General features: G+C 39.3%; 1 protein-coding gene across 4 annotated transcripts; it reads left to right on the forward strand.

Annotated features, from left to right (window-relative positions):
• The first annotated feature begins 61 nt into the window (after positions 1 to 61).
• On the forward strand, positions 62 to 27374 carry LOC102083717 (Y+L amino acid transporter 2). 4 transcript variants are annotated; one of them, XM_021281378.2, is made up of 11 exons: positions 6019 to 6111; positions 6896 to 6969; positions 12711 to 13228; positions 15364 to 15489; positions 18094 to 18238; positions 19195 to 19318; positions 20080 to 20183; positions 20495 to 20591; positions 21871 to 22020; positions 23879 to 24062; positions 24764 to 27374. In XM_021281378.2, exons 3-11 carry the CDS (start codon positions 12727 to 12729, stop codon positions 24853 to 24855), a joined length of 1524 nt encoding a protein of 507 aa, XP_021137053.2. In that variant the 5' UTR covers positions 6019 to 6111; positions 6896 to 6969; positions 12711 to 12726; the 3' UTR covers positions 24856 to 27374. The 4 variants fall into 4 exon arrangements, with proteins under 4 accessions (XP_021137049.2, XP_005499517.2, XP_021137053.2 ...); XM_065053942.1 differs by having other exon boundaries at positions 6092 to 6111; positions 6899 to 6969; XM_021281374.2 differs by lacking the exons at positions 6019 to 6111; positions 6896 to 6969 and adding an exon at positions 62 to 5945.

Genomic DNA, 27374 nt, shown 5'->3' on the forward strand with positions numbered 1-27374 from the left:
CCACAGAGGGGAAAAAATCTGGGTGCTCTATTTTGGGACTTGTATGCTGTGTTTATAAGAAATTTTCTTTCAGCCATACTGATTACTCCTCCTGAGATACCTCAGAACAGTGGTAGGTGGGAGGAGGCTTACATTGCATTTTTGCAGGATTTTTGTATTACATTTTGTTTTTCTGATTTTGTTGCCAGGGCAAGCACTTCATACCACTGCATAAGAAGAATGTCGGTCCAAAGAGGAGCCTGAGGGCAATGAGAACATTATGCTGATCATCCTTGTACTAAGAATTGATACATTAGAATGGGTGGAGCTATAGTCTTTTGCGTTATTTGGTTACACCCACTTAGATTCATCTTGTTATCACAGTATGGTGGGATCCACACACAGCTTATAGGAGGGAACACTCAGTTAATGCCTCTTTTATGTTTCCTTAGTTAACGCCTCCCTTACCTTTATCATCTGCCATAAATAGTTCTCATCTCACGTTGTTGGATCAAACTTCTAATTCAATTTTATTTTTCCCATTTACATGATGATCTGTAGTTTGGGTCTGTACAAAGATCAATCATGCACTGCCCTGCCAGGTTGGAAGTGATGTGCGTGGGTCTCTCCTGCCTTGACCCGCCTTAACCTTCTCTGGACAACATCTCTGCTGTCCTTTTTTGTGTGAAGGATGGTGCTAACAGCCTGAGGCTCAAATGGGGCCACCTGAGAGTAAAAGGTATGTGGTGGGTGGTTTTTTTAGTTCATTTCAGAAAACCTTAGTGATTTTTACCTAGGTGGCTTCAAATCCAGTAAAGAAATTACTGGTTTTAGTTTGTCAGAAAACAGCACAGGCAAATGATTTTCACAGACACAAATAATTACAGATTCTGGTAACGCTGTCTAAACTTCAAGGAAAATCCAAACTTTTGGTGCAAGAAAGCTGAAATCTACCTAAATTGCTGTATAAGAAGGTGCCGATAAATGAAAAATGCTGAAAAGAGGGCTGTTTGGAAACCAATAGAGATGCAAGATCTGTTCCTTTTCAATGATTCAAGCTTCAATGTGAGTGTTACTAGTTGCCAACAGCTTAATTTTTTCAATATCTGTCTCAATTTGTCAACTGAATCACAAGAATAAGATTTATAACTTATTGGATAAAAAAGAGGGGGGTTAATTTTTTTTATAAATAATTTTTTGCATAAACTGGGAATTAGCATTTTATCCTGCTTCCCTCTGAAGGATGTAAAATTCAAAGTAGATAGCTGAGACCAGGGCAAAGGTGCAATGAGTGGTTGTGATTTCTGTAGAGCAGATCTTCAGATCAGATGTCTGGCAGGGACGGGCTCTGAGGAAACCTGCCAACCTTCCCAGTGGGAGTTTGGTGCCAGAACTGTGTGTTTCACTGCATGTCATGTCTTAAGCCACATTTGTTCATTAATACTAGTGCCTACAGAAAGATTCTGTCATCCCATGTAGGAAAACCACATTTCTTAGTTGAAAATTCATCATGTATTATGAGCTTACCTGAATTGTAGTTTTAGTGTCCAGAAGAACAGAGGCTTCTTTAGGCGTGTGCTTTTACCCACTGGTAAGTTGTTCTTGTAGCACGGTCTGAATGACCTGCAAACTTTGTAATTTATTCTAGAAAGGTAAAGGCAGTCCTGACTTTTTTTTTTTTTTTTTTTTTAAGTTAAAAAAAAAAAGCGCTGAGTGTGGTCATTGGCCTGCCAGGTGCCATCTGTTATTTGAAGGTCCGCATCTTCTTCCTATTTCACGACTCGCTGAAAGCAACTTCTGCCTTAGAGCGAGCAGAACTTGAGCACAGCACAGATGGCACGTTTCCTAGCTCTATGTGCTGTGCATGGTACTTGATGATGCCTGTACAGGCTGGCAGTCTCTGTCCAGAATACGTGATTCGTGCTACTGATTCTTCACAGTGCTGCTGCTGCACCTTTGTAGTCACTCACCTCTGGCATGTTCTGCAGCCTGACAGTGAGCCTGGCTGCAGCTTTTCTGCCAGCTCCCCATGAGCTGCTGTTCACCAGAGATCATTTGGATGGGTGGAGGAGCCCTGAAGAATGGGTGGGACAGATCCCAGAGCCATTCCAGGTGCTGCCAAGGCAACTGTGGTAGTTGCCCACCCTTAGTGTCTTCACAGTGGAGAGGAAATGTTGGACATAAAAGATGAGGACGTACTGGTAGGACACCTGGCTGATGGAAAATAGCATCTCACTGCTTCATGAAGTCTCCCTTGAACTAACTTGGGGTGGGCTAATAGTAGTAATAGTAATGATAAATCTGGCCAACAGAGTCACATTCAGGAATGGTGCTTTTGTGCTGCTCCAGTTACTATTGACTGCCCCTCTTCATCTGACATCACCCGGAGGTGGTACAGCTGCAGGAAGAGTGATTTTCTACCCCCAGTCCTGAATATACATGCATCTGTAAGGCCATGACTATTGTTCTAGCCAAAGCCCAGCACTCCAAGGAAGCCCTGAGGCCACTTGATATAATTGGGTCCTATCTTTTTGTTCTTTCCTTGGAGCTGGAACTTCCCTCCATGAGAGAGTAGCATTAATATACCTGTCCTCTCCAACATGTTAGGCATGCACAGATAACCTCAAGAGTCAAATGGAGGAGGGGGCAGCCACACTCAAGACTTCAGGGATATGGAAGAAGAGATGAGGAGAAGGCTTTGGGTTAGGCATGGGGAAGGGAGGCTGTGTGCCTGAGCTGCACAGGGTGCGTAAAGGGTGTGTGGAGGTGACAGTTAGACAGATAAGCCCTTCCATCAGTCTGACACTTCTGTCATTTAATTCAAGTACTGTGAAAGAGGAACAGAGATTCTGGCCAGGTGGAACATTTGGCACTGATTTTGACTGTGGCAGCAAGTCCAGGGTCAGCCAGGATGGTCAGGCACAGCCATGCAGTTCATGCAGAACTGCTCTGTCAGGAAGCCAAAGTCGGGGGTGTCTTCTACAGTCACACTCTGTGAATGTGGCAGGTGGGACCCTGCCCTCCAACAAAAGGCTTGTAAGCTCTCAGAAGACAACCATTTGAAAAGCTGATTAGTTTTCCCCACACCTTCCAATACCCAGCAGTATTTTGTGCACTCCCCACTTCTTTGTAGCAATTCCTAACACATTTTTCAGCTTTTACACTCCAAGGAGGAATGCTGCTGATGTTTCAGAGCAGTGTTCTTTCTTACAATAAGAGCTTTTCTCTGCATTGTAATAGTTCATTGAGAGCCTTTTAAAATGTACATGTAAAAAAGCCTTTTTACATGTACATGTGGAAAATAGAAACATAGGACTACACATACTATTTTGCACTTGTTACCATTAGATTTCATATGCAATTTTAGCACCTACTCAGTAGTGTAACTGTTTCAAGTATCTGTAATCATCTTTAATTTTACTGCACTGAATATCTTGTGTCATTAGGTTATTATTCACCTTCTTTACAATACTTGTCCTCCTTCACAGCACCTTGAAGCCACCTGGTCTTGGTGATGTGCTGCTACTCTTCAAAACCAAAACTTTAGAAATACTCTGCACTAGTCCCAATCCAAACTGGTATGTACATATAATGATGAAGCCCAAGCAGAGCTCAGCCCTGTCTGTGTTGCTGCCACACTGACCACCTACAGAGTTCACTGCTGTATGTGCAAAGCTTTGCTGGTCCTTGTGTTCAGCTCCCACACGTTGAGTTAACATGGTTGGTAGAGGTTCCTTGATACTGTCTGTGCAGTATGCTATATGAGGAGCTGTTGAGGGAACTGGGGCTGATTAGCCTTAAGAAAAGGAGGCTGAGGGGAGACCTTATTGCTCTTTACAACTACCTGAAAGGAGGTTGTAGCATGGAGGGTGTTTGTCTCTTCTCCCAAGTAGCAAATGATAAGACAAGAGGAGATGGCCTCAAGTTGCACCAGGGGAGGTTTAGATTTGATACTGGGAAAAATTCTTCATGGAAAGGGTTGTCAGGCATTGGAACGGGCTGCCCAGGGAAGGGCAGGTGGAGGTGTTTAAAAGGCATTTAGATGAGATTCTTAGGGACATGGTTTAGTGCTACAGTTAAGTTATGGTTGGACTTGATGATCCTGAGGGTCTCTTCCAACCAAAACGATTCTATGATTCTATGACTCTATGTTGTATCCTTCATCAACTTAATCAACTTAAAAATATAATAAATAAAGATATGATTTTACCAAGATAACAAATACAGTGGCCTTTCTCATTCAGACTCTGGCACCTAATGGCAGAGGATGCTCACCAGTATTATTCCAGTCATGGTTAATTGTAAGTGCATCTCTTGTAGATGAGGACTGTAGGAGCCTGTGCTGGCTGAGCACTGAAATGCAGGGGGCAGAGGTGGTGATCACGAGAAGTAGAGCACTTCGCAGTAGCGCAGCTGAACTGTGTGCTGCACCAGGGCAATGGTATGAATGAAGAGGGCTCTGGAAATAATTGAAGTACTCTTATCTCCAGTGCAGAGTATGAAAAGCCTTCCTGTGTTGTAATGGAAATGTAGGCAAGAAACCAGAAAATGTCACAAGCTTATTCAGTCAAGTGTACTTCACTTTGTTTTTCCATAAGCAAGTGTGTATATGTGTAGCTACAACATACAGAAGAATTGGTATGAGCAGTAAGTTGGCATAGGAGAATCCTCACTGCAGAAGTGCTAATCGAATTCTGTGAGATTGTGAAAATGAATGAGAAAAATCTGTTACAAAAGCCACATTAACTTTACATTTCCCATCCCACTTACTCAAAATGTAAGATGTGTGTAATCTTTCTTTGCAAAGGAACTAGATTTTCCAGTCACAGAAGAAATGTTCAAGAAAGAAATGTCTTTCATGCATACTGCATGCTTTATGATTGCCCGTTACTGATTTATGTGCCGTTACTGTGAATTTGTGGGAAATGCCAAGTAGGACGTAACTATCGGGTCAGACCAATAGTAATACAGGAACCATTAAAAAAGAAGACATTTTGTTTCATGATCCAACATGCAGCCTCTACAGAATTAAAACAAAAGGCTGAAGCTGGCTTAGCAGGGGGATATATGAGTAACATGAAGGTACTCTCCAGCTATAAGAGGGGGCAAATGTCTGATGACAGAGTTCCTCAGCATCAGAAAAACGGTTTGGTGCCCCAAATCAGAAACAGGACAAATTCAAGTTCAAATTTCAGAGTGCAGATTCTTGAAAATATGTGTTCTGGTTTTTAGGCTACAGTTTGTTAACACTGCCCTAACAGAAGAAAAAATTTCAAGATGACAGAGGCCCTGATTAAAGAATGTGGCACTCAACATCCCTGCAAAACAATTCTGTTGCCAAAATGTTCCTTGATATATTGTAATGTACGTAAGCACAGACTTGCAGGCAGCTGGAATTGTGCAATCTTTTCAGTCAGACATAGAGAATTCTCAGGGATAAGTAACTGTCCTTCACAGATAAAAATAAAGCAACTTGGAGGGTGTTTGTTCATAATACTTGTCATATACCTGCTTTGAATAGTATTTTTAAATAGCACAGCCACTTCTGTGTAAACATTAACTGTGGACCTGCCTCAATCTTCACAGAAAGCATGTTTTTACAAGATGTTACTTTAAAAGGAAGAAATAGGAGGAGCACTGACTTATGAGGAAAATATTTGGGTTGCTTTTTTTATTACTGTGGGTTACAGTATGGAACGTGCAACATGATGCAACTCTCCTGCTTGTTTTCCAGTTGGATTACTGAGCCTGATTTGAGGGATATCTGTGTTTGAATTTAATTATTTCACTTTTTTGTGTGGATCAGTAGCCCATTCTGATGGGCTGTTACCTGGTTCCTTAGCTCAGTCCAGTGACTTAAGGCTATTTGCCTCCTGCATCAACTCCTTCCAGATGCCCTTGGACAGGAAAATACAAGTTTTTACCTTACTATTGGCCTTGTCGTTCACGGAAAACAAGAATCCCAGGTTAGTGCTCTTGCAATCATTAACTTCATGCTCTGCCCACAATACCTTATTTTCTGCATGTTTACTTCTTTGGGTAGATATCGTGCTGTATATCATACTGGCTTTCCAAAAGTACTTTATAGACAGGGCAACATATTGTTTCAGAAGACAAAGCCGAATATATTCGGTAAGTAATTCTTCCTTTGCTTATTTTTAATGTTAGTTATTTTTTTAAAAGCTTATTTAATTAAAATAAGACCTTTACAACAGACCAGCCTGTTTTGTGTACCACACATCATAAGTTATTAGAAAAGCCACAGATATATAATTCTCTGGTCAAGAAAAATAACCAAGTTGATAAATATTTAACAATGAGTAGATTAAATTTGAAAGAAAGTATATATTTTTTAAAAAGTAAATAGACAAACATTAGATTGTTTGAAACAAGATAATACCTATAATTTTCAGTTAGCTACCACTCTTTTCTAGTTTCCCTATTCTGAAAATCTTTCTTGTTTGGCAAGTTATACCACAAGAGTAAACATCTTATTTGTGTACAGTGTTAATAAAAAGTCTCATTGTGGCTTTCTAAATAAACAAGTAGGAACTGGACTGCATTTGTTTCACATTAACATCTGGAAAAGTGGTGTTCTTGGTTTCAGTGACACGTAGATGAAAGATTGTTTTTTTTCTCAGTCTTCCTTTTGTCTTCTTTCTATCTCAGCTTTCCAGCTGTTGTTTAAGCTGCCTGCTTCTGCCTGCTAATGGCCTCAGTTGAGGTTGTTTGGAGAAACCACATTCTAGAGAGTCTAGGACCTTATTTCTTGAAAGCTCTCATTGATTTTATTATTCATGCTACTATAATAAAAATAGCAGCTATAGACAAGGATAAACTGGAAGTGAGAGAAGAGGCTATTCATATTGGTGTTAACTTACCCATCCTGTTAAAACAGATGTGTGCTTATTTACAGCAGCAGCTAGAGAGTCACTATTCAATTACAGTAGGCTTTCTGCTAGAGGAAGCAAGCATATCACCTACCCTCTGGTAAGCTGCTACCTCCTTTTTTAATGCCTTTCTTAGATTTGGACTACAGTAGCTTCTCTCTCAAATAGTCTCTGTGATTTGCTTTGGGGTGGGAATGGAATACTGGGGGTGGAGCAAGTCCCTCCCACAGGAAAAGCAGCCTCTGACAACAGTAATGCAATTGGAGTGTATGAAGCATTAATTCATTAAATATTTTTGTAAACACAAAACTTAAAAAACAAAAGGAAATATCCTCATTTCCTGCTGAGTGGGATAAGTTTTCTTCAGAGGACATCAAAGTGGATTTTGTTGTTGTTTGTTTTTTTTTTTTTAATTATTGCTAAGGGTGGTTTATGTTATGCTGTTCCTTCATAATGCATAATCTTGTTTTGTTTGCTCAGTTCCCTGTCTCACTGGAAAATGTTCAACAGCATAATCTGCCATGAATACTCCCTTTAAGACCTGTTGATGCTCATGCTCAGCAACAGTATTTTGAAGTTGGGAGGGAGTGTCGACCTGCTGGAAGGCAGGAGGGCTCTGCAGAGGGATCTGGATAGACTGGAAAAATTGGCTGATTCCAATGGGATGAAGTTCAATAAGGCCAAATGCCGGGTGCTGCACTTTGGTCACAACAACCCCCTGCAGTGCTACAGGCTGGGCACAGAGTGGCTGGAGAGCAGTCAGACAGAAAGGGACCTGGGGGTACTAATTGACAGGAAGCTCAACATGAGCCAGCAGTGTGCCCAGGTGGCCAAGAAGGCCAACGGTATCCTGTCCTGTATCAAAAATAGCATGGTCAGCAGGACAAGGGAAGTGATCCTTCCCCTGTGCTCTGCATTGGTGAGGCCACACCTGGAGTATTGTGTTCAGTTCTGGGCCCCTCAGTTCAGGAAAGACATTGAAGTGCTGGAGCAGGTCCAGAGAAGAGCAACACGACTGGTGAAGGGACTTGAACATAAGACCTATGAGGAGAGGCTGAGGGAGCTGGGGTTGTTTAGTCTAGAGAAGAGGAGGCTTAGAGGTGACCTCATCACTCTCTATAACTACCTGAAGGGAAGTTATAGCCAGGTGGGGATTGGTCTCTTCTCCCAGGCAGTTAGCAATAGGACAAGGGGGCATGGGCTTAAACTCTACCAGGGGAAATTTAGGCTGGATATTAGAAAGAAATTCTTTACAGAGAGTGGTCAGGCATTGGAATGGCCTGCCCAGGGAGGTGGTGGACTCGCCGTCCCTGGAGGTTTTTAAACTGAGATTGGACATGGCACTTAGTGCCGTGATCTAGTAAACGGACTAGAGTTGGACCAAGGGTTGGACTCGATGATCTCTGAGGTCTTTTCCAACCCAGTCGATTCTGTGATTCTGTGATCTACACATTTTTGGTCATGTAGAAAACGGCTGGCTCATCTGATTTTATGTTCCAACATCTATTAATATAGATGTATATGGTTGGGCTTTTTTATTTTTTGGTCAATCTGCTGCATGCAGGAAAAAATTACTCAGAGTGTACTTGGAGAAAATGAGAGGTTGCTCATGACTTTTAAAATGGTTTTCTACACAGATATTGATTTCTAATACAAACATAATTAAAATATGCTAGATTTTGGTTTAAATGCCATCCTTAATGTCATTAATTTTCTAACTGAAGCTAGACAATATTGGGGTTTTATCAGTTGTATTGCCTGGTTTGACTTTACTAGGCTCATTAATGGTATAACAGACTTTGATTATTGAAAAATTATGTGGCAGTAGACAACAATCACCTAGAGAAAAAGACAGAAAATTATCTGAAATATTAGATGGTAAGTTTGATGTCTAGCATGTTCCCACATCTTTGATAGGAGATCGCTTTCTAAATGGCCTCAGTCTTCAAGGGACTCTGCTGAATTTAACAATATGTGGTCCCTGAGAGAGTTCCTCTGATTATTTACTAGTATTCCTTGAATTAAAAGCTGAGAATTTCAAAATGTCCTAACAAATGGAGGCCGCTTGGTCTCTCTGAAAGTCTGTGGAGCAGTTTGTAAGATGTCACACTCTGATAACCCCGACCAAGACTTGCTTAATCATTTGGCAAAAGTTAATTACCTTCTCAAGAAGTAGGCAATTCACTCATGAGGCTGTAGATCCCTGAGGGATGGGAAGTGCCTGAGAAAATCCTGCCCTGCCAAACCAGTCCTGCACTAATTCATGGAAGACCGCTCTTTGATTTCAGCTCTGGTTTTCAGCTACTATTAAGCTGTCCCAGTCTCCCTTCACTTCTCTCTGTGACTTCTGGCAATGGCTTGACTAAAAAATGAACTACTGAGAATTACCCATGTATGGTGTTACTGTTTTCTTTACCTTCTCAAATGTCAGTCTACAAGTTCCTTTCTGTTGTTCTTTCTGGGAGGTAAACATAATTTTGCAAAGTATTTAGGGCCATTGTGCCTGTCTGTGCTCTCAAGGCATTCTGCTTTTTATCTGAAGGGAAAATTTTCCCTAATTTGTTGAGGGATTGCCTAAGGAAGAGCAAGACCTGCATAAAAATGAGGATCTGAAGTTCCATGGTGGAGATCACTTGCTGACACAAGGCACAGGATAGTGTTTGCAGCTGTTTTGTTTAGCCTGCTGAAGCCTCAGGGGCGCATCAGCATGTAGATGCCTGTCTGGATCTCTGATTTCCAGAGAGCAGCAGCTCTTTGTGCTTGTCACAGTCCAGGGGGACCAAGAGATCAGGGACCTTCTTTCAACATCATGAAGCTTTTATGTCTTGCTCTTCAGATTTCACACACAAAAGCTACTAAAATACCTGTACTGATATTTTTGATGCCATGAAGTTTTATTATTGCAGTAGGGTTAGCCTTTAAGTACTCAATCATGCTGAAGCAGAATGCCAGAATGAAAAGAAGCTCCCTTTCTTAATTACTGCATAAATTAAATCTTTCTGTTATCAGGAATTCACTCTGAGTTTCTCCATGCTAGGGGATTCAAAGTAAGGATTTGTTACCTATTACACAGGTTTTTCCAACTGAAAATGGCCAGCCCCCTGTAAGAAGGCAACTTTTTACAGCTGTTATGGTTCTTGCAGATTTTCAGCCGATATAAATTGGAGTAACTTTACTACAATGGAGTTACACATCTTGATTATGGAAACTGAATCACTCATCCTTTGGTTCTCAGGCTGTACCTATTCGTGGACTGGTTCAGAGTCTGGTTAAAAGTTTTGCTAATGTGACATCTCTCAAAGTACAGAAGTTTGACCTGTTTCTTCTTCTAATTGTTTTTCTTTCAAAATGGTTTCATCCACAGTCATTTATTTATGAAAGAAATATTTCCCAACACAGCTCTGATTACACATTTTTAGAGATCTGGAATAACCTTTTGTTAGCACAAGAGAGAAGAAAAAATATGCCAAACATAGTGTTACTTATAAAAATAATTTAATCTTTACCTTTGTGCTCTCATGAAAGCTACAGATTGTAGAAGTTCTACTAGACTCAAGTAGCATTGCCAGTTTAAATGCTCTAATTCCCTTTAGCTACTGGGTCATCGACACTAGACATCAAAGTTCAGGTTTGATAGGATATGCGCAAGTTGTCTCTACTAGTGACAACCTACCAGTTGCATTATGTGTCTTACTTTACAGGAAAATAAGTTCTTTATCAGTGAGACTTCATTCCAGGAGAACTGATAGCCATTGGTTTTGATCACTGCTTACATAGCTCCACATTCACATCACCTTGGGAACAGCTTCATTTTAAATTCTTGCTCCCTTTGAGCTGTAAGCACTTAAAATTCATGCATTTTGGCTCAGAACCAGTGCTCTGAATGACCCATATTTAAAAATAAAAATTAAAAAAAAAAATCCCGCATCAGACACAAAAAGCACAAGGTGATTTTAAGCCAGGTCTGCTACCAAAGTAGTATTAATACAGAGTTCTGCCCAAATTTCTGGCATGCTGGTGTCCTGATGGGCTCCTGGACAGCTATGATCACAGGAGGGGGTTTCTGCCAACATTTCTCATAGCCATGGAAGACAGAAACAGAGCCAGGAGGTTCTGGAAGTATCAGCTGGTATTTCAGTGGGGGCAGTGGGGGCGGTTTCTTTTCCCTCCTTTCTTTCACACCGGCAGAAAATATGTGTTAATAGTAGGAAACTGGGAATGTTTATCAGGAGTTTTTAGGAAGATAAACAACTGGTGTATTGGATGCCTGAAAGTCCTCCCACAGACCTAGGTGATGGGTTTTTTATCTGTAAAGGGACAAAGTGAGAAGTAAGAGGAGTCATTTGTGTGTGAAGAAGAGGTCAGCAAAAGATGGGAGACTGAGCAGTCACACTTGAACACACATTGCAAGAACTAAACTTTACTCCAGTGCTCCCACAGTGCTCCTGCAGTTAGATGAAGTGCCATTGGGATGAGAAAAGCATTTAACCTGTAAAGAGAGTTTGATACCTTTTAATCTTTAATCCTCATCAGGCTTCCTTAGTTATTTGATCAACTAGGAAACTGAGTTGTACCAAAAAAGCTGGAAAAGAACACATATAATTATAAGTTGTTAAGGGCTGCTAAAAGAGACACACTTTACACAGGAAAGCAAAGCTTTTGGGAAGTCTGTGGCAGGCAGGTTGTTGGTTTTAAACTGGCCATTGACCCATGTTTTAACAACATAAATTTGTGATCAGGTGTTTTTGGCCAGTGTCCCGTGGAGGAGCTTTGTTCTACTCAGAGAACTTCACTTTAGCTCAGCCCAATTTGAGGAAGTTTTCTTTGGAAGTGATTTAGAGTGTGTGTGGAGAGGGGAAAGGAAGGAGAAATTAATTTCTTTCGAGACTGGCACCAAAAAAAAGTCATTGTTTTAAGTAGGCATTGTTATGAGTCAGCAGGACCCGAGAACTGAGACAGTCGCTGCAGTCCTGGCTGTTTTGCTTCCCTTCCCTATCCCTGAGGACATCAGCCCCAGAGGGGTGTGATGTGTGTACAAGGCTGATTTACTGACACAGCTATACAGTTACATCATTTTCCCCAGTTCCCAGCATACTTGGATTGTGCCTCGTGAGCACCATAGCAGGAAGCTTTTACAGAAGTGTTTTGTTGGACCCCCTTGTACAAAAGTGTTCCAGGACCACGGTGTTCAAACCTCAATCCCTGTGCATGTTGGTGGCTTCTGCCCAGAAGTCAAGTGACGTTAGTAACTAAACAAGCTTCATTATTCACTGCAGCAGCAATCTCATCTCTAAGAACAGCTAAAGTTCTTTTCTTTGTCTTTACATTAATATTAGCCTCCTGAGGCTGGAGTTCGTTGGTATGATTTTCTCTCTTTTCTCTTGTGTTCTTCCGCATATCATTTTAGATGATGTGATTTGGTGAAACAAATAATAATAAAGCCAAGCTCTTCCTGGGATGAGAGCAAAATTTAGAGAGACGTATAACTGTGGGGGACACTCCAGCTGTATTAGAACATGTTTCCAGGGGCACGGTGTCTCTTTTCTCCCTAAGATGACTTCAATAACATAGCATAGAATTACAATTCAAGATAGATAATAAAAGTGAACTAAGAGTTCATGAAAGGTTCAGGATATATAAACAAAGAGAGTGGCCTCACATCCACTAAAAAGGGAGGGAAAAATGAAAGTTCAGAAAGTCCACTAGTATGTGGATCCTAGACTGCAAGATAAAAACAAAACAATTGTTCTTTGCACCATTTATGCCTTGTATACTAATTATCTTATCCAAGTCTCTGATGCCATGTGTGTTACAAAAGATGGTCTCTCCTCTTGTTTTCAGGTAATGATAGTTGAAGATGCCAGCTTTGTGGAGGAAATGCTTTAATAAAAAATCCAGAACTAAGAACGGAAAAGCTGAAATGGACAACATGGCAGACACAAGTGAAAAAATGCAGATGAAAAAAGAAATCACATTACTAAATGGAGTTTCTTTAATTGTAGGGAACATGATTGGCTCTGGGATATTTGTATCACCCAGAGGTGTTTTAATGTACAGTGCTTCTTATGGACTCTCCTTAGTCATCTGGGCACTCGGTGGGATGTTTTCACTGTTTGGAGCTCTGTGTTATGCTGAGTTGGGAACAACCATCGTTAAATCTGGAGCCAGTTATGCCTATATCCTGGAAGCATTTGGTGCCTTTGTGGCCTTCATCAGATTGTGGTCTTCCTTGCTAATTATCGAACCAACAACTCAGGCAGTGATAGCAATCACGTTTGCTAACTATATTGTTCAACCAATTTTTCCTCATTGTGAGCCACCGTATGATGCAGTCAGGTTGATTGCAGCTGCTTGTATTTGTAAGTAAAGTTATGATTTCTAGAAGTCAAGAATTACAATTGTAGGTTTCCAGAGAGATTTTTCTGAATTTCTCCTACTTTGCCTTCTGTAAAAATAATTTTTGCCTCTCTAAAACACATTCTTAGGAACTAATAATCTTTTATTCAGATGGATTTTATTTGAAGCTGAGTTTATTAGAGGAGAGAGGAGAATTACAACAATTTGGCTGGGGGAAACTGTGACTGATGATTAAAGATACATTTATCTCTGTGAATCATTGGCCTAACTCACAGGCGACATTTGGTCCATGCCCTCTCTCCCCATTTCTTGCAAATCATAAAAGATGAACAAAAATCTAAACATTCGTATGGAATTAGAAATACTCTGCCTAATATGAGTATTGTCTCTAGAAAAACTGTGTAGTGTAATCAGTCACTCTGCAGACTCGACCTGGTCATGAACGTATGTCTAAAGTGAACACACAAATAAGTATTACAAATCTGTCCTCTAGTAGATGGACAAATAGCTCTAAGCACTTTATAGCATCACAAGTGACTCCTGAATGTTCAGGATCAAAAGCTTCAGTCAATGCTTTATAATTTCCAAGACACAGACCTATAATTCTAACAGTTACTGGTATATACTATTGTACTTTAAAAAAAAAAAAAAAAAAAAAAAAAAAAGAAGAGGTATATGGTTTATTTCTACTAAGCAGGGTTTTTTAAACTATAGAGCATAAAAATCTTGCTTCAATATATATGCCACACTTACTAGAGCAATGTTTACAGAATTCATTATTTACAGACAGGTTTAAAATTATATGCAAACCTGACACTAGACATGAACAATCATTCAGTAACCTTTCGGGTTTTTTTAATACCAGAATAAAAACAAAAATCTTTCTCTGTTGGACAACATTGGTATATTAATAGGAAATAGTGTGGGCAAATCAGGTCCCATTTCTGTAAATAGGTTTATTATTAATTTGACAGGTGACAGAACACTGTCAAATTTGCAGTCACTTATGGTAATAAAGGCAAGAAATTCTGTGAGCATCTGTGGTTACACACTAATTTCATTACTATATAGAAAGGTTTCTAAATGGTTTTCATTTTAAGCATTACAAAGCCATTTTGCTTTCTTTCAAAAATGAAGTGTAGGTTATAGGCAGGTCAAAGAAACAGAAGGAAAGACCAACAAGTCTGGCAGAGAAGAAACAGGCCATTCTGATCCATGCTTGAGAGCGCTCTGGACCACCCATGCCGCATGTGGCCTGCTGTCTTCTCCAGCAGCTGGGCTTCACACCTGATTCCAATAAGTAGCCTGTCCTTTCCTCATCTACCTCTGTTTTGAATTATGGAGCTGCAAGAGAGATACACTGCCCATGATGCCATGTGGGTGTGTGCTAGAGCAAGACGAGGTAGGTACACAGCTCAGCTCCTGGTGGACCTGCCGACCCGAGCAGCAGCGCTTGTCACAGCAGATGAATGCAAATCATGTGGCAAAGAGAGGAAAGGAGAATTAATTAATCCCACCCACTCTCTGCAAGCTCACTAATTTGTTATTTCTCTTAGATTCTGTCAAAACTGAAGCTTGAGAGAACTCTGTAAGCAAGTACTTTGGGTCAAAGTGTGAATGGCACAGCTCCTAAACCACGGGCCCAGAGGAACAGCATGCTGGCCTGGCTCAATTCAGTGTCTTGTAAACCGCACCCAAACATTTTGGTGCAGAATCTGTCCTTACTCTGTATGTACACTAGAGCTCAAATTAGCAGGGAGAACTTCAGGAAGAACTTCAGCGCAAATAAAAGATTGAGAAACCTTACCTTCTGAAAGTGAGAAACTCTACTAGCTTTAATAAAATCTAAATATTATTTTAAAGGATCAGGAGCTAGTCCTGAAATTCAAAATCTGATGTGTTTTGTCTTACCTACTGTCATGAAAACAGTATCTTCCAAAAACTACGGTATAACTTTTAAATCACGTATTTTATTTGTTTCAATAAATCTAGGGGGTCTTGAAATAGTGAAATTTTATTTTGTTTTATGTCTTGAAAGAGGGGTGATATCTGGAAGGATATATTTGAAATTTGCTTTATGTGATGTGAAATATCAGTATTCTTCTAGTGCAGCATTCGTCCTTCTTTTTCTCTACAGGTTCCTTAACATTTATTAATTGTGTTAATGTAAAGTGGGGAACCCGTGTACAAGATATTTTCACATATGCAAAACTTCTGGCTCTTATCTTGGTGATAGCTGTTGGTCTTTACAAAATTGGTAAAGGTAAGAATATTTTTCATTTACTTGAATTCTTAAAAATTAACAGTATATGAGTTTCAAAATCCATGCTGGAAGATCAGACTCCTTAAGACTTAAATATGAAATGTTATTTATTTTGGAAAAAGAACTGTATGCAGTAGGAAGAGGGATTTTAGGGCTTGATAAGCAGTAGGGGTTTAATTATTCTTCTACTCTTAGTGTGGCAAAGCAACACACACCACTCGTTGTTAAAGGCTAAAGTTGATAGTTGACAGGACAGCATAACAGAAATTGCTGGACGTGTCCTTCGCATCCCTCCTCACCCACTGCTCTCCAGAGAGCCACCAAAGCAGCCTGTGAGGACAGAGGGTTGGGGGGAGGAACTCTTGTCCTTTCCTTCAGTGGTGACAGGACAGGGCGAAGACTAACAGTGCAGTCTGGGGAATCACTGTGGTTTCATAAGACATCACAGGACAGATGAGCCACCTTGTATCAGCAGTAACAGGACTAAACTGAATACATTGAAGAGCTGGAGACCAGTTTATTCTGGTGCTGCCTATGGTTTTTGCATATGACAAGAGATTTGATTTTATTAATTTGGGTCTCTGATACAGTGAAGTCTCTCCCAATTCTAGCTCTGTTGCTTAGTTACTAAGGTTTCTTCATTTTCCCTTCCCATGAAATTCTTAAATAGCCTTTGTATCTTTATTCAACTAAAATAAAGATGGTTTTCCCTCTTCAATTTGGGAATTGTCTTTTTCTCCTGCTGAAACTGGCTTGTAACACCTAATGAGCATGTTGCTTTTCCATGTTTGCTGGCCTTCTCCTTTCTTTAGCTGCAGCTGCATCAGCTCTTACTCTGTAAAGCTACACCAGACTTTATGAAAGTTTTTTTGTTTAGCTACTATCTGTGCACATCATTTGTCACTGGTTTGTTCAAGTTTAAAGAAACCTAAACAAGTAAATCCAGTCCTAAGGGCGGGAATGAGAAGATGCACAAGAAAAGCATGGTTACATGAGTGAGTAGTCTCTCTTATAAAACAAGATGCTGCAGTTTTAAAAAGGCGTGAGTCCATGATTTCACCCCTACAGCAGCTTTTTCCTGCTCCCACAGTCACAAATTTACCCATGCTTTAAATCGTCACCTTCAAACCTCCCAGCTGCTCATTGGCAGGCATCTAAAAAGATGCATTTTGGGCCAGGGACTGTTCCCTCTGCTGTATGTAACCCAGCTGGGTCCTTAGCACTGCCCCATGGGGTCGGAGAGGGTGAAAGCAGAGAGGAAAGAGTATTGTGAGGAACACAAAATGCTGAGGGCTTTTACTGGTAGCAAAGGTCTCATCTCTGCTTTGTTTAAGCAGATCCAAGCACTTAAATACAGAAAGGATTGAGAAAGGATTGGGAAGAGGAACGATGTAGACTTCTGGAGGAAACTGTTACTGGGTCAATGCACTCCCTTAAACTCAGCAGCTGTTTTAATAAAATGAGCAGTTACTATATTTTAGCCCTGCTGTATTCTTTCTGATGTGCTCAGATACAACTCTTGTTTTAAAACACTGTGAACGTGTCTGATTTTTAATATGAGCTGTCTTCAGGTTTTTGGTTTTGTTTTGTTTTTGTTTTTTTAAGAAAAAAAAAAAAAAAAGCTTTTCTTGGCCCATTTGGATTTTTATTTTTATTTTGCTTCCAACTATTTTCTTCCTCAAAGTGTGTGGTGTACATCTTGTAGCTTCACCTTCCTCAGTTTGAATAGTCTCCTGGTAGTTACTGCTCTTCAAAGACTGAATTGGTTTCGTGGTATCTATAAACTACTTAGTTTAACCACAGAGTGAAATTGTTTCATTTTACAACAAAGACCTTACTTTCTTCTCTAATAGAGGTTTCAGTATGTTTCTGCCTTCCTTAATGCTTAACCCACTTGCATTTATATTGGATAGTTTACTTTCCTTCTGCAAACTCAGTAAGGCCTTTCTTCCCCTTTCCAGAACTGCAGTGAAAGCTTACATAGTTTCATTAACATTTCACCTATTTTGCAACATTCTGCAGATTGTCATCTCAACCAGCTGAGCTAAACTAGAGGAGGATTTTGAAAGGAAAGATTTTTCAAGTCTCCTCTTAATTTCGGGGAACACCTTTTTGAGGCAGAGCATTGCACTGAGGACCATATCTCCAGGAGTTCCCCCTTCAGTGGTCACTAATTCATCCAATGAAAATGAAAGCACAGATGTGAGGAAGAAATATGAGACAGATTCAGGAATTGAAACTGGTTTTCCCAGCTGCCTCTGCCTGGCTGACAGGGCAGCTCCCTCCTGTGGCAGGCTGGACGCCGATGCTGGGAGACGAGGGTGCTGTAAATTCTGGTAGAATTACACAAGTCACATCCAAATAACGAACATGGGAAAATGTCTTCTGCTGTCTCTCGGTACAAATGTAGCTCTCTGAACGTCTGACTGAAACTTTTCTATTTGCCAAGTGAAAATATAAGCTGTGCACTTTCAGAAATAGTAATGTAGTTGGGATGCAGTGGGGTTTCAGTTCCTTTTGGTTAGCCAAGACTCTTAGTGTAGTGTCCTTCTACATCGTAATCCTTGAAACATAACAGGCAATTGGTACTTGCTGTTTTTACAGGAGAAACAGAAAACCTGAGAGCTCCATTCGAGGGCTCAGCTACAAACCCAGGGATGATCGCACTGGCTCTCTACTCAGCCCTCTTCTCCTATTCAGGATGGGACACGCTCAACTATGTCACCGAGGAAATGCAGAATCCCGAGAGGTAAATGTGTGCTTTTCCTTTGAATCACTGAAGAATGTCCTGGTAGGACAGGTGATGGCAGGACAAGCTGCTCTGTATTTGTTTCTGATTGGAAATTAGTCAAACTATTTTCTCAGCAAAAATCTTCTTCTTTTCCAAAGAAGTAATAAGTGTGAGAACTCTTCCTGATTATCTTCCTCTCTCATTTATTGTATCACACTAGTAAATCACTTGTCTGCATATATGTATTTTACCCCTTACACTTTAGGCCAGAATTTTTAAAGGAGAAGAACAAACCCATGCTGAAAGCAGGAAAAAGTGATGGTCCACCTAGCCCTCTAAAATTCCATATTTCTTTTCAGTCACATGGAACAGTTATTTTATTTTCCACCCATAGAGTAAGACTGTGTCAGGTTTATGGCTGGTTTATCGTGTGATCTTCAGCATTACTGTTTATAGGCAAAATGTTTAATTTTTCTAAAGATGAAATGTTAAGTAAAAAATAAAGAAGTCCACAGTGGCACTAGAAATACCATCTCCTCGTCTCCAGAGGGTTGTCCAATCCATGGGAGTGCTGAGCTCCCCTGCTCAGACTGCTATAGTCCACCTTTTCTTGGGTTATGAGTCAGGAAAAAATATTACAATCAAGAAAACACCAAAGTGTGCATTTAAATCTCATTGCTTAAATGCTCTCTTAAATTGCTTCATATAAGAGACAGTATATAAAATTGACAAGTATATATGTATGTTTTTTTCTCTAAAACTGGTGGTAGACCCACAAGCAGCAAACTAAGCTGCCTATAGAATTGTTTCACACATGGTTGTTTTTTATTTTGTAACCCCACAATAACAAAATGACAGATTACAAAAAGTGATGGAGGTATCTATTCACAAACATTTGAATTTGGGAATAATCTTCTATTTAAATATTTCTTATTTAAAGAACATGAAATAATTTTGGCACTTTCCATTTGCAGGAATCTACCCATTTCTATTGCAATTTCAATGCCTATTGTGACTATTATTTACTTGCTGACTAATATAGCATACTATGTAGTTTTGGACATGTCAGTTCTCCTCACAAGTGATGCAGTGGCTGTGGTAAGTTGTATAAAATAAGTAAAACAAAAGTTACTGTATGGATGACACTGCGGAAGAATCTCAGGTAGCATACTTCTTGGCAAAACAATTGAAATATTTCCATGTTGAATATTTTTTCTTTGTTTTAAACTTTGTTTTCATGTAAGAGTATATTAGCAGGTGCATATAAAGCATGTGTCCAGCAAATCTGTTCTTGTAAAATCCTCATATAAACTCCGTAAAACCTGCTCCTAACAGTACTTCATTGTAGAAGATGCTTTCACCAGGGCCAGACAGCGAAAGAGCTATGGAAAGTCTAGGCAGTTTAAGAACCAGAGGTTTTTGCTATTATTCTGATGTACAGTGTGTGATGTTTGCTGCAGGATTACAGCAATATTTTCAACCCAGAAATATGCATTGAAATGCTTTTTAAAACCTTATCACTCTTTTATATAAAAGTACAGTTATAACTCATGGATTACTACAGTCAAGATTTGTCAGAATACATTAAAGTCAATACATCTTAATCTGTTATCTCATTGACTTGATCTAGGCTTAGAAATTATACATTAACAAAACACCTTTCTTTTAATATATCTGACATTTTTGTTTCAATACTGATCAGTTTTTCCAAATTCTAATTTCCAAAGTTCTTATTGGTGTCATAGTAAAGCATAGGCTATGATGATATTTTGAACTGGTGTGTTTTCATGAGAGTTTCTTAGGATTGTCCACATGCTCAGTGTAACAGGCCTCACTACTGTTTTCTTTTTCTGTTACAGGCGTTTGGTAGTGAAACCCTTAGCTATGCCAAGTGGATAATTCCTATAGCAGTGGCCATGTCTTGCTATAGTGGTTTAAACTCATCGATTATTGCAGCATCTAGGTATGAAATATAATATTTATTTGGAATAAATTTAAATTAATAATTTATTATTAATCTACATTATTTACATTCTTTTACATTGTAAAAGTGACATAATTTTTGCCACCTCAGATTGTTTATTTATGATGGAAGGATTGTTATGATCTGGAGTGTATTCTCATGGTCAGCACCAATTGGTAAACTAATGCTACTTAAGAAGAGAGCAGCATTTATAATAGAGCAATAAAATAATTAACGATGCTTTTCTCAGAAAGCAACAAGATATTTCTTGGCTCAGTGTCTGGTTGAGTTTTCTAATTCTTTTTTTTCAGGCTTTTTTATGTTGGAGCCAGAGAAGGACACCTCCCTGACAGTCTGAGCTTGATTCATGTAAAGCGTTTCACACCAGTCCCTGCTCTCCTCTTCAATGTGAGTGGCCTTGGGCCTGCCCTGGGACCCAGAGAGTACAACACGTCGCCTCTGCCCAGTGTTTCTCCTGGGCTGGAGAAATCTTCCTCAAATGCCCACAATCTCTAAAACACACTGAGGGGGTTGGTGTTATTTTGTCTGGTGGGACTTTTTTTCAGTGGAAAGAGAATGGCTTGATTCACATTCATATGCCCTCTGAACAAGATTAGTGAGAAGTACAATAGCATTACTTAGAAAACATAGAATGACTAAAGACATAACAGCATAAACAGGAGCTGTTAAAGTCTTTATGTGAGTTTTCAGAGTGTCACTGAAGAACAATACGGCAGGAACATCTCAGACACTGCCACAAGCTGATTTTCTAGGACTCTAGTTGTAACAGCAGTGACAAAGCACTTAAAATTAAATTCCTACCATTGGATGCCTATAACCATGTTGACTTTTTGCTGCTATCACTGTACAAATTAATCTTGTGACACAAAATTGAGGAACTATAAGGTATAAAATCAGTGCAAATGATTTTAATAAATAACCCATACATCTAATAGGTTAAAATAAGGGAGAGGATATGTACAAACAGAGAAGGTGGAATTATTCAAATACATTTCACTGCTGTTTATTTGAACATGTATTTTATTGAGTGTCTTCCATTGCCCTGTGTTACGTATAGATTATCACACCGGTTCTGTTTGACATAAAATAATTTACTAAAAATTATGATCTTATTATAAATACTCTTCTCAGAGACATTCTGTTTGCACCAGTAAGATGAGCTACGCTCCCTTAATATGCCACCATTCATGTTTTTCACAGTGGAATTTTTTTCTGCTCGTCTGTTAAAACAGACATTAAATTCCTGGTATTTTAGGTATTTCCATGCAGGCATTTCCATTCCAGAGCATACCTGTGTACCACAGAATTTACTCTAATAGTCTCAATGTATGGATGAGCTGTGGGAGCCTTCAACAGTGAAACTACATTAAAAGTTTGCTTTCAGACTGAAGCCAACCAGAAGAACAGATCAAGCTGTTGCCTACAGAAAGCTTCTTACCAGCCTTCTCCACAGCGCAGCTGAGCCTGGGTCTCCTCATCTGCCTTCTTAGGAGGGTTCCTGCTGGTGCTGAAGCACAACTTTACAAAACCTAGACCTCTTCAGACCTGGTCTCCTAAGCCCAGCCACATATGTTGGAAACAGGCTGTTTTATAACTTTACTACCTCTTCATTTTGTAAGGTGTATTTATTTTCACATTTAAAAGTCTTTGTTCTTATTATCTTTAGGGCTTAATGACTATGCTTTATCTCCTTGTGGAAGATGTTTTTCTCCTCATTAATTACTACTGCTTCAATTACTGGCTCTTTGTGGGTCTGTCTATCGCAGGACAAATATATTTGAGATATACTCAGCCACATAGACCACGGCCTATTAAAGTAAGTAAACAAGAGAGTAAACAAGCCCTAAAAAACAGCTAAGGTATGTGTTTATGTGACCCATAATGCCACAGCTGAAACATTAACAGTTACTTTATAGACTGTTTTTTCCAGGCATAGAATTTCCTTTAACATACAAGAAAAGAAATGAAAGAGCAAAAGCCATTTGAGCTTCCAGAAGAGCATCTGTTCTGGTACTTTTGCTGTGAGGTTTAAATGATATTTATCATTTATTTTTCGTTTCATTCAATCTTATAACTGTCTTTATGTCAAAATAAATATGGAATAAATAAATATCTGGTGTTCTTGGTCCATCCTGGAACAACCCCCTTTCGTTTTGTTCACAGTGGACCTCTGCTGAGCTAGGATGGGTTCTCCAGGGAAGTTCACACTCTAAACAAAATTATGTGACTTAACAAATTCAGCAAAACCCCTCCAAAGGCCATAAATGCCCAAAATTCTGCTCATGCAAAAGTTCAAAAGCTTGAATAATCAAATATATTTTGATTGTTCCCTCCCACTGTATAGTGGTCATAGATGGTAAAATCCAAGTTTAATGACTGATTGCAGAAGACCGTACAGCTATCAGTTAGGAGAGGGTGACTGCACAGAAACAAAGCATGCCTAAAACTTGTTTCTAGTTGTAATCCAGTGATTGTCTGGGAAGCAGGGACGGAAATGCAGAGCTTCCCCCAGGCACACAAAACCACGCGCTGGCATCCGTTTCCCTGCACTCTCTTGGCTCCATGGCCTGCATTTCAGCTCTCCAGTGATGCAGTAGAAATTATGAGAAATCCAAGCTAACACCCTATCCAAACATTTATTTCTTGTCACTTTCTCTCCCTAAGCTCCTGCATGATTTTTACCAACACATTTTTTTCTGTTTAGGTGCAACACCCAGATTATAAAATATGCAGTTCAAGCAAAGTACCTACTGCTTGAAAAGCTTCCAGTCTTCCAGAGCAGACCAAATTTTCCTGAAGCATGTTCACACTTCATTTCCAAACTCTCCCCCAAAATATGTGGAAGATAAAGATTAAATCTTGCCTTATTGGCAGTTTTACTATGGGCTATACTAGAGCAAGGATTACAGTCGGATTATAGATAATGACTGGTTAATTCCTATCAGCATTTGCCAGTTTAGTCAACATCACAACTCTGCATAAACTTTTTCCTTTTCTGAAACGTAGAAGTTGGTTTTCATCAACTTACATTTTTAAACTTTATAAGGAAAAAGAAGTATTTAAACCAGTAAATTCTCAGGATTTTCAGCTACTATTCAAATGTCAGCTCCTGGACTCTTGAGAAAGCCCATTATGACAACCAGTGAAAAATATTTTAGTGAAAAATAAATCCACTAAGACGTTATTGCAACTTTCTGTATTTATTGTATTATATTTATTAAGTGCCCAGGCAAAATAGTTTTAACTCAGTCCGTTACTTTTGTAGCATCCACATGCCAATTGAAAATCCAGCTCACTTAGTTCTCAATCTAGTTTACAATTAAAATTTGTAATTGAAATTAGAGGCAATACCAGCCACTGCTGCTCAGTTTTAAAGTACTGCTTTCAAAGATTGATCTCACACTAATTGGAAAGGAACTCAGCTTGGCAGGCCTGAAAACAACAAAATGAGCAGATACTCAGGTGTGTACCAGATCAGAGGCGCTCAGCGGTGTTCACAGAAGCTGGCAAATTGTACTGACTTTAGGCAGCCAAAAGATACAGTACATGGTAGTCATATAGTCAATAGTTGTATTTTTGACTGTCTAATTTTAATCTGAAAAGCCTGACATTTTTACAGTAGAATATTTACTGCATCTTTTAATAAGTGTTGGAATTTTTTTTTGTCTCCACAGCTTAATCTCTTCTTCCCTATAGTATACTGTTTCTGTTCCCTTTTCCTGGTCATATTTCCTCTCTACAGTGACACACTCAGTTCCATTATTGGCATTGTCATTGCCCTCTCAGGGGTTCCTGCATACTATTTGGGAGTTTATCTGCCAGTTGAAAAACGACCTAAATATCTACAGAAGCTCTCTGGTAAGCAACATCATCTTGTCCTAGTCACTGTGCCAAAATCTTGCATGCTGGATCGGAAAAGAGAAAGAATAGTTTTTTCTTGAAATCTTTTTTCTTTATGAAGTTTTACTATACTGTATATGGCATGTCTGAGATCATTTGCTTCATCACATGGTCCTGAAACAAACCTGTACAAAACAGCCCAATATGTGGATATAATGTGGCCATCTAATATTTGTGGTGTTGAGCCATTTCACTATGTTGATGCAATAAAAGCCATGTATGATTGTGAAGACTACATGCATGCAGTTTGGTACCCTGAAGGCAGAAATACTGGAACATCATTGCTTCACTGAGTCAGAGGAGTACAAGCACTTTCATAAATTATGAAATAATTAATTACTGGTCTGAAGGTTAGTTTTGACTCCTCAAATTCAGGCAATCTTGAAAAATCAAAATTTAATATTTTTATTCACTTTGAACTCAGCTATCAGTCTGATAATTCAATGAAAGCGTTGATGTAACTTAGCTTAAACAAGACTTTCTGTTTAATTATTGAGCTCCTTTTGCCTTTAGCTGTTTATAATGTGCTTAATCCCATTAAGGTGTTTTAAGTTTTTACTGGTATTTGTGTAGTGGTTTCAAATTAATCAAAATCCATGTATTTGTCTAAGATATATTATAACTTTGTCTCAGCTACACATTTTTGATATGTATTACAGTTACAACAACAAAATACGCTCAGATGCTCTTCTACTGTGCTCTGTCAGATCTGGACGTAGACACGGAACGTAAAGCAACTAAGGGGAGATAGAGTTGCCTTGACAATGAGGGCTGCACCTGGATCAGTTTATATAATCTGAAGTTCTACCCATGTGTTCAGTTATACTAAAGCACTAACCACTGTACTATGCATCAGTTTGATGTTTGTTTATTTGTCTTTGCTTTATAAATAACTTTTTTTAACAGAAATTTTTTTTAAATTCTGTTGGTTAATAGTGAGTTATTGTGTGACACTTTGAAACTACAAAGCACTGTATGAACAAAAATTTATTAGTAGTTAAGTGCTAAATATTAGGATAATTGCAAAAGCAAAAATAAAAGTGTTAGGTCTGGTCAGAATCCTAAGAAATAAATTGATAAATATAACAAAAGACGGGCCAGACATTTGCAAGATCCAAAACACAAGTTGGGAAATAGAAGCCACAGTGTACTTCTAAAAATATAACTAAATCCTTAGCCAAAGTAAAAAATATACAATCCAAACTGGTAGACATGCTTTGAGTGTAGGATTATCATTAGACTATTCTGATGTGTAATTCCCAGCACACATATTTTACCCAAAGCTTTTGGCCACTTAAATTCTGTGAGAAATTCTCATTTGACTATATCCCACATTCATTACACTTTTGCGGAACAAGTATTTTCAACAAACAAACTATACCATTGTAACTGCAGTACTTTTGCTTTCCAGCAGAACACCCTGCCGTGGAACACTGTAAGGGACTGAGTCATGGTGTTCCAGCAGGTGTAAAATCAGGGAAAACACTTCACCTTTTCATAGTGTCCATTGCTTGTCTAGAAGTATCAAAGTTGTTATCCCATGAATCATACCATTTTTTTTTCCGCAGTGGAACTTATTTAAGGAATTCACAAGGAGAAATTAAAAAATATTGACGTTTACCAAATTCTTTGAGCCCCTGCCCAGCCCTTCATATCTCCCCAGCTCCTGCTGGCCTGCTGCAGGTCTCCTGCTGAGCACGCAGAGAGTCTCCAGCACCGGCTGCCAGGTCCACGTCACACAGGTGCCTGTTGCACAATACCCAGCACAGGTGCACCCACCAGTGGTGCCACGAAACAAAAGGGCAATTAAGAATTAGAATCGTTCTCCTGAATATTATATTTTTCAGTGTGGCACATGGGAATGTGCAACTAGTCCTAATTGTTAGTCTTCTGAAATGGAAGAGACAATAACTGTCGTTTAAAAAAAAAAGCCATCAGCCTTGCAACCTAGACCATAAAAACAGCTGCTCCAGCTCTACTACGCTTTGTGGATATGTAGTACTATTTGTTATCCTCGCTGTCAGGTCGTGCTTCCTTTCTGTAATTACATTGTTTCTAATTTGAGTTTCACCATTCCTATTCAATTAACCCCAATTAAGGTAATTTAATCTTATACAAGTGCCTGTAGTTTCTAGCATTATTGTCTTTTATTAATGTCTGCCCAGAGAAAGAGCAATGGAATGGGGAAGAAGGCAATCATTGAAAACTCTGTTCATTCCCTCCCCACATTGTAAGGTCATTTGCAGGATTGCAATTTTGTGCATCTCCAACACAGTGTTTCCCAGTAGTGCTCCTGTGAAACCTTATATCTGCATTCCGATGCCATCTGCTGTGACAGTTTCCTTTCAGCAGGGTTTTCTTTTGATACAAAATATGAACAATAAAAATGCACTAAATTAAAGTAAACATGAAGATATTAGGGGCAGTTCTTTTGCTTTTTGAAAGCCACAACCTTAGAGCACTAAAATCATCTAAGAATCACAATCACAAATCACTAAGAGGAAAGAAGACCTGAGGTGTGGTTTAGTTTGCCCAGCTCAGAACATCCCCGTGTGCTCTTCATGTACACATCTGTGCCTCTCTTACAGCACAGCGCCATTTCGATACCGCTCTGCAAGTGTACAGAAAAGTTACATTCTCACCCCTCTATTAGAAGGCACTGGTTAACGACAGAGACATGGTACTAGACTGTATGAGGGCACAAAGAGAGTACAAACCCTACAAGTCAGTACCAAACTAAACGTGACAGTCTTTGCCTCCAAGAGTTTAGAGTCGTGCTTAGTGCTGAGCTGTATGTCACACCAAGACAGCATTGTACCATCCTCTGAAGTTCTTCCTTGCAGGGCCAAAGTTCCTAAGTGATTTAAGACGCCTGAGGTGGCATCTCAAGTGGTAACAGATAGCAGGCACTACAGGTAGTATAATAAGGGCTACGGACAAATACTATTTCCATAGAGAATTCAGAACTGAGAAACTTCTTTGTCTGTTTTTTGCCAAAATCTGTTTTTTCATGAATCCGTTAACTTTCTGGGCATGGCACACGAGCCTTCATTTTCCTTCTGGACTGAAGGAAAGCAGTAGTCAGAAGTAACATTATAAATGCAAATAACGTTACTGAATTTCTCTATGGACATCAGAATCTCAGCAATGTTAATGTGTTTGTTGATTTTGCACTCCTTACAAATATTATATGTAAATTATTGTCAAATATCTAAACTAAATCATAGATGCTGAAGTATTTAAACAAATAAACATTTGATCCATGGCAAA

The sequence above is a fragment of the Columba livia genome, chromosome 2 (genome assembly GCF_036013475.1).
Source record: "Columba livia isolate bColLiv1 breed racing homer chromosome 2, bColLiv1.pat.W.v2, whole genome shotgun sequence".
Lineage (NCBI taxonomy): Eukaryota > Metazoa > Chordata > Aves > Columbiformes > Columbidae > Columba > Columba livia.

Coding starts and splice junctions, on each gene's coding strand:
- LOC102083717 (XM_021281374.2), top strand. CDS start 12,727: ATGCCAGCTTTGTGGAGGAAATGCTTTAATAAAAAATCCAGAACTAAG. Junction 18,239..19,194: donor GAAATGCAGAATCCCGAGAG/GTAAATGTGTGC, acceptor TTCCATTTGCAG/GAATCTACCCATTTCTATTG. Junction 20,184..20,494: donor TCGATTATTGCAGCATCTAG/GTATGAAATATA, acceptor CTTTTTTTTCAG/GCTTTTTTATGTTGGAGCCA.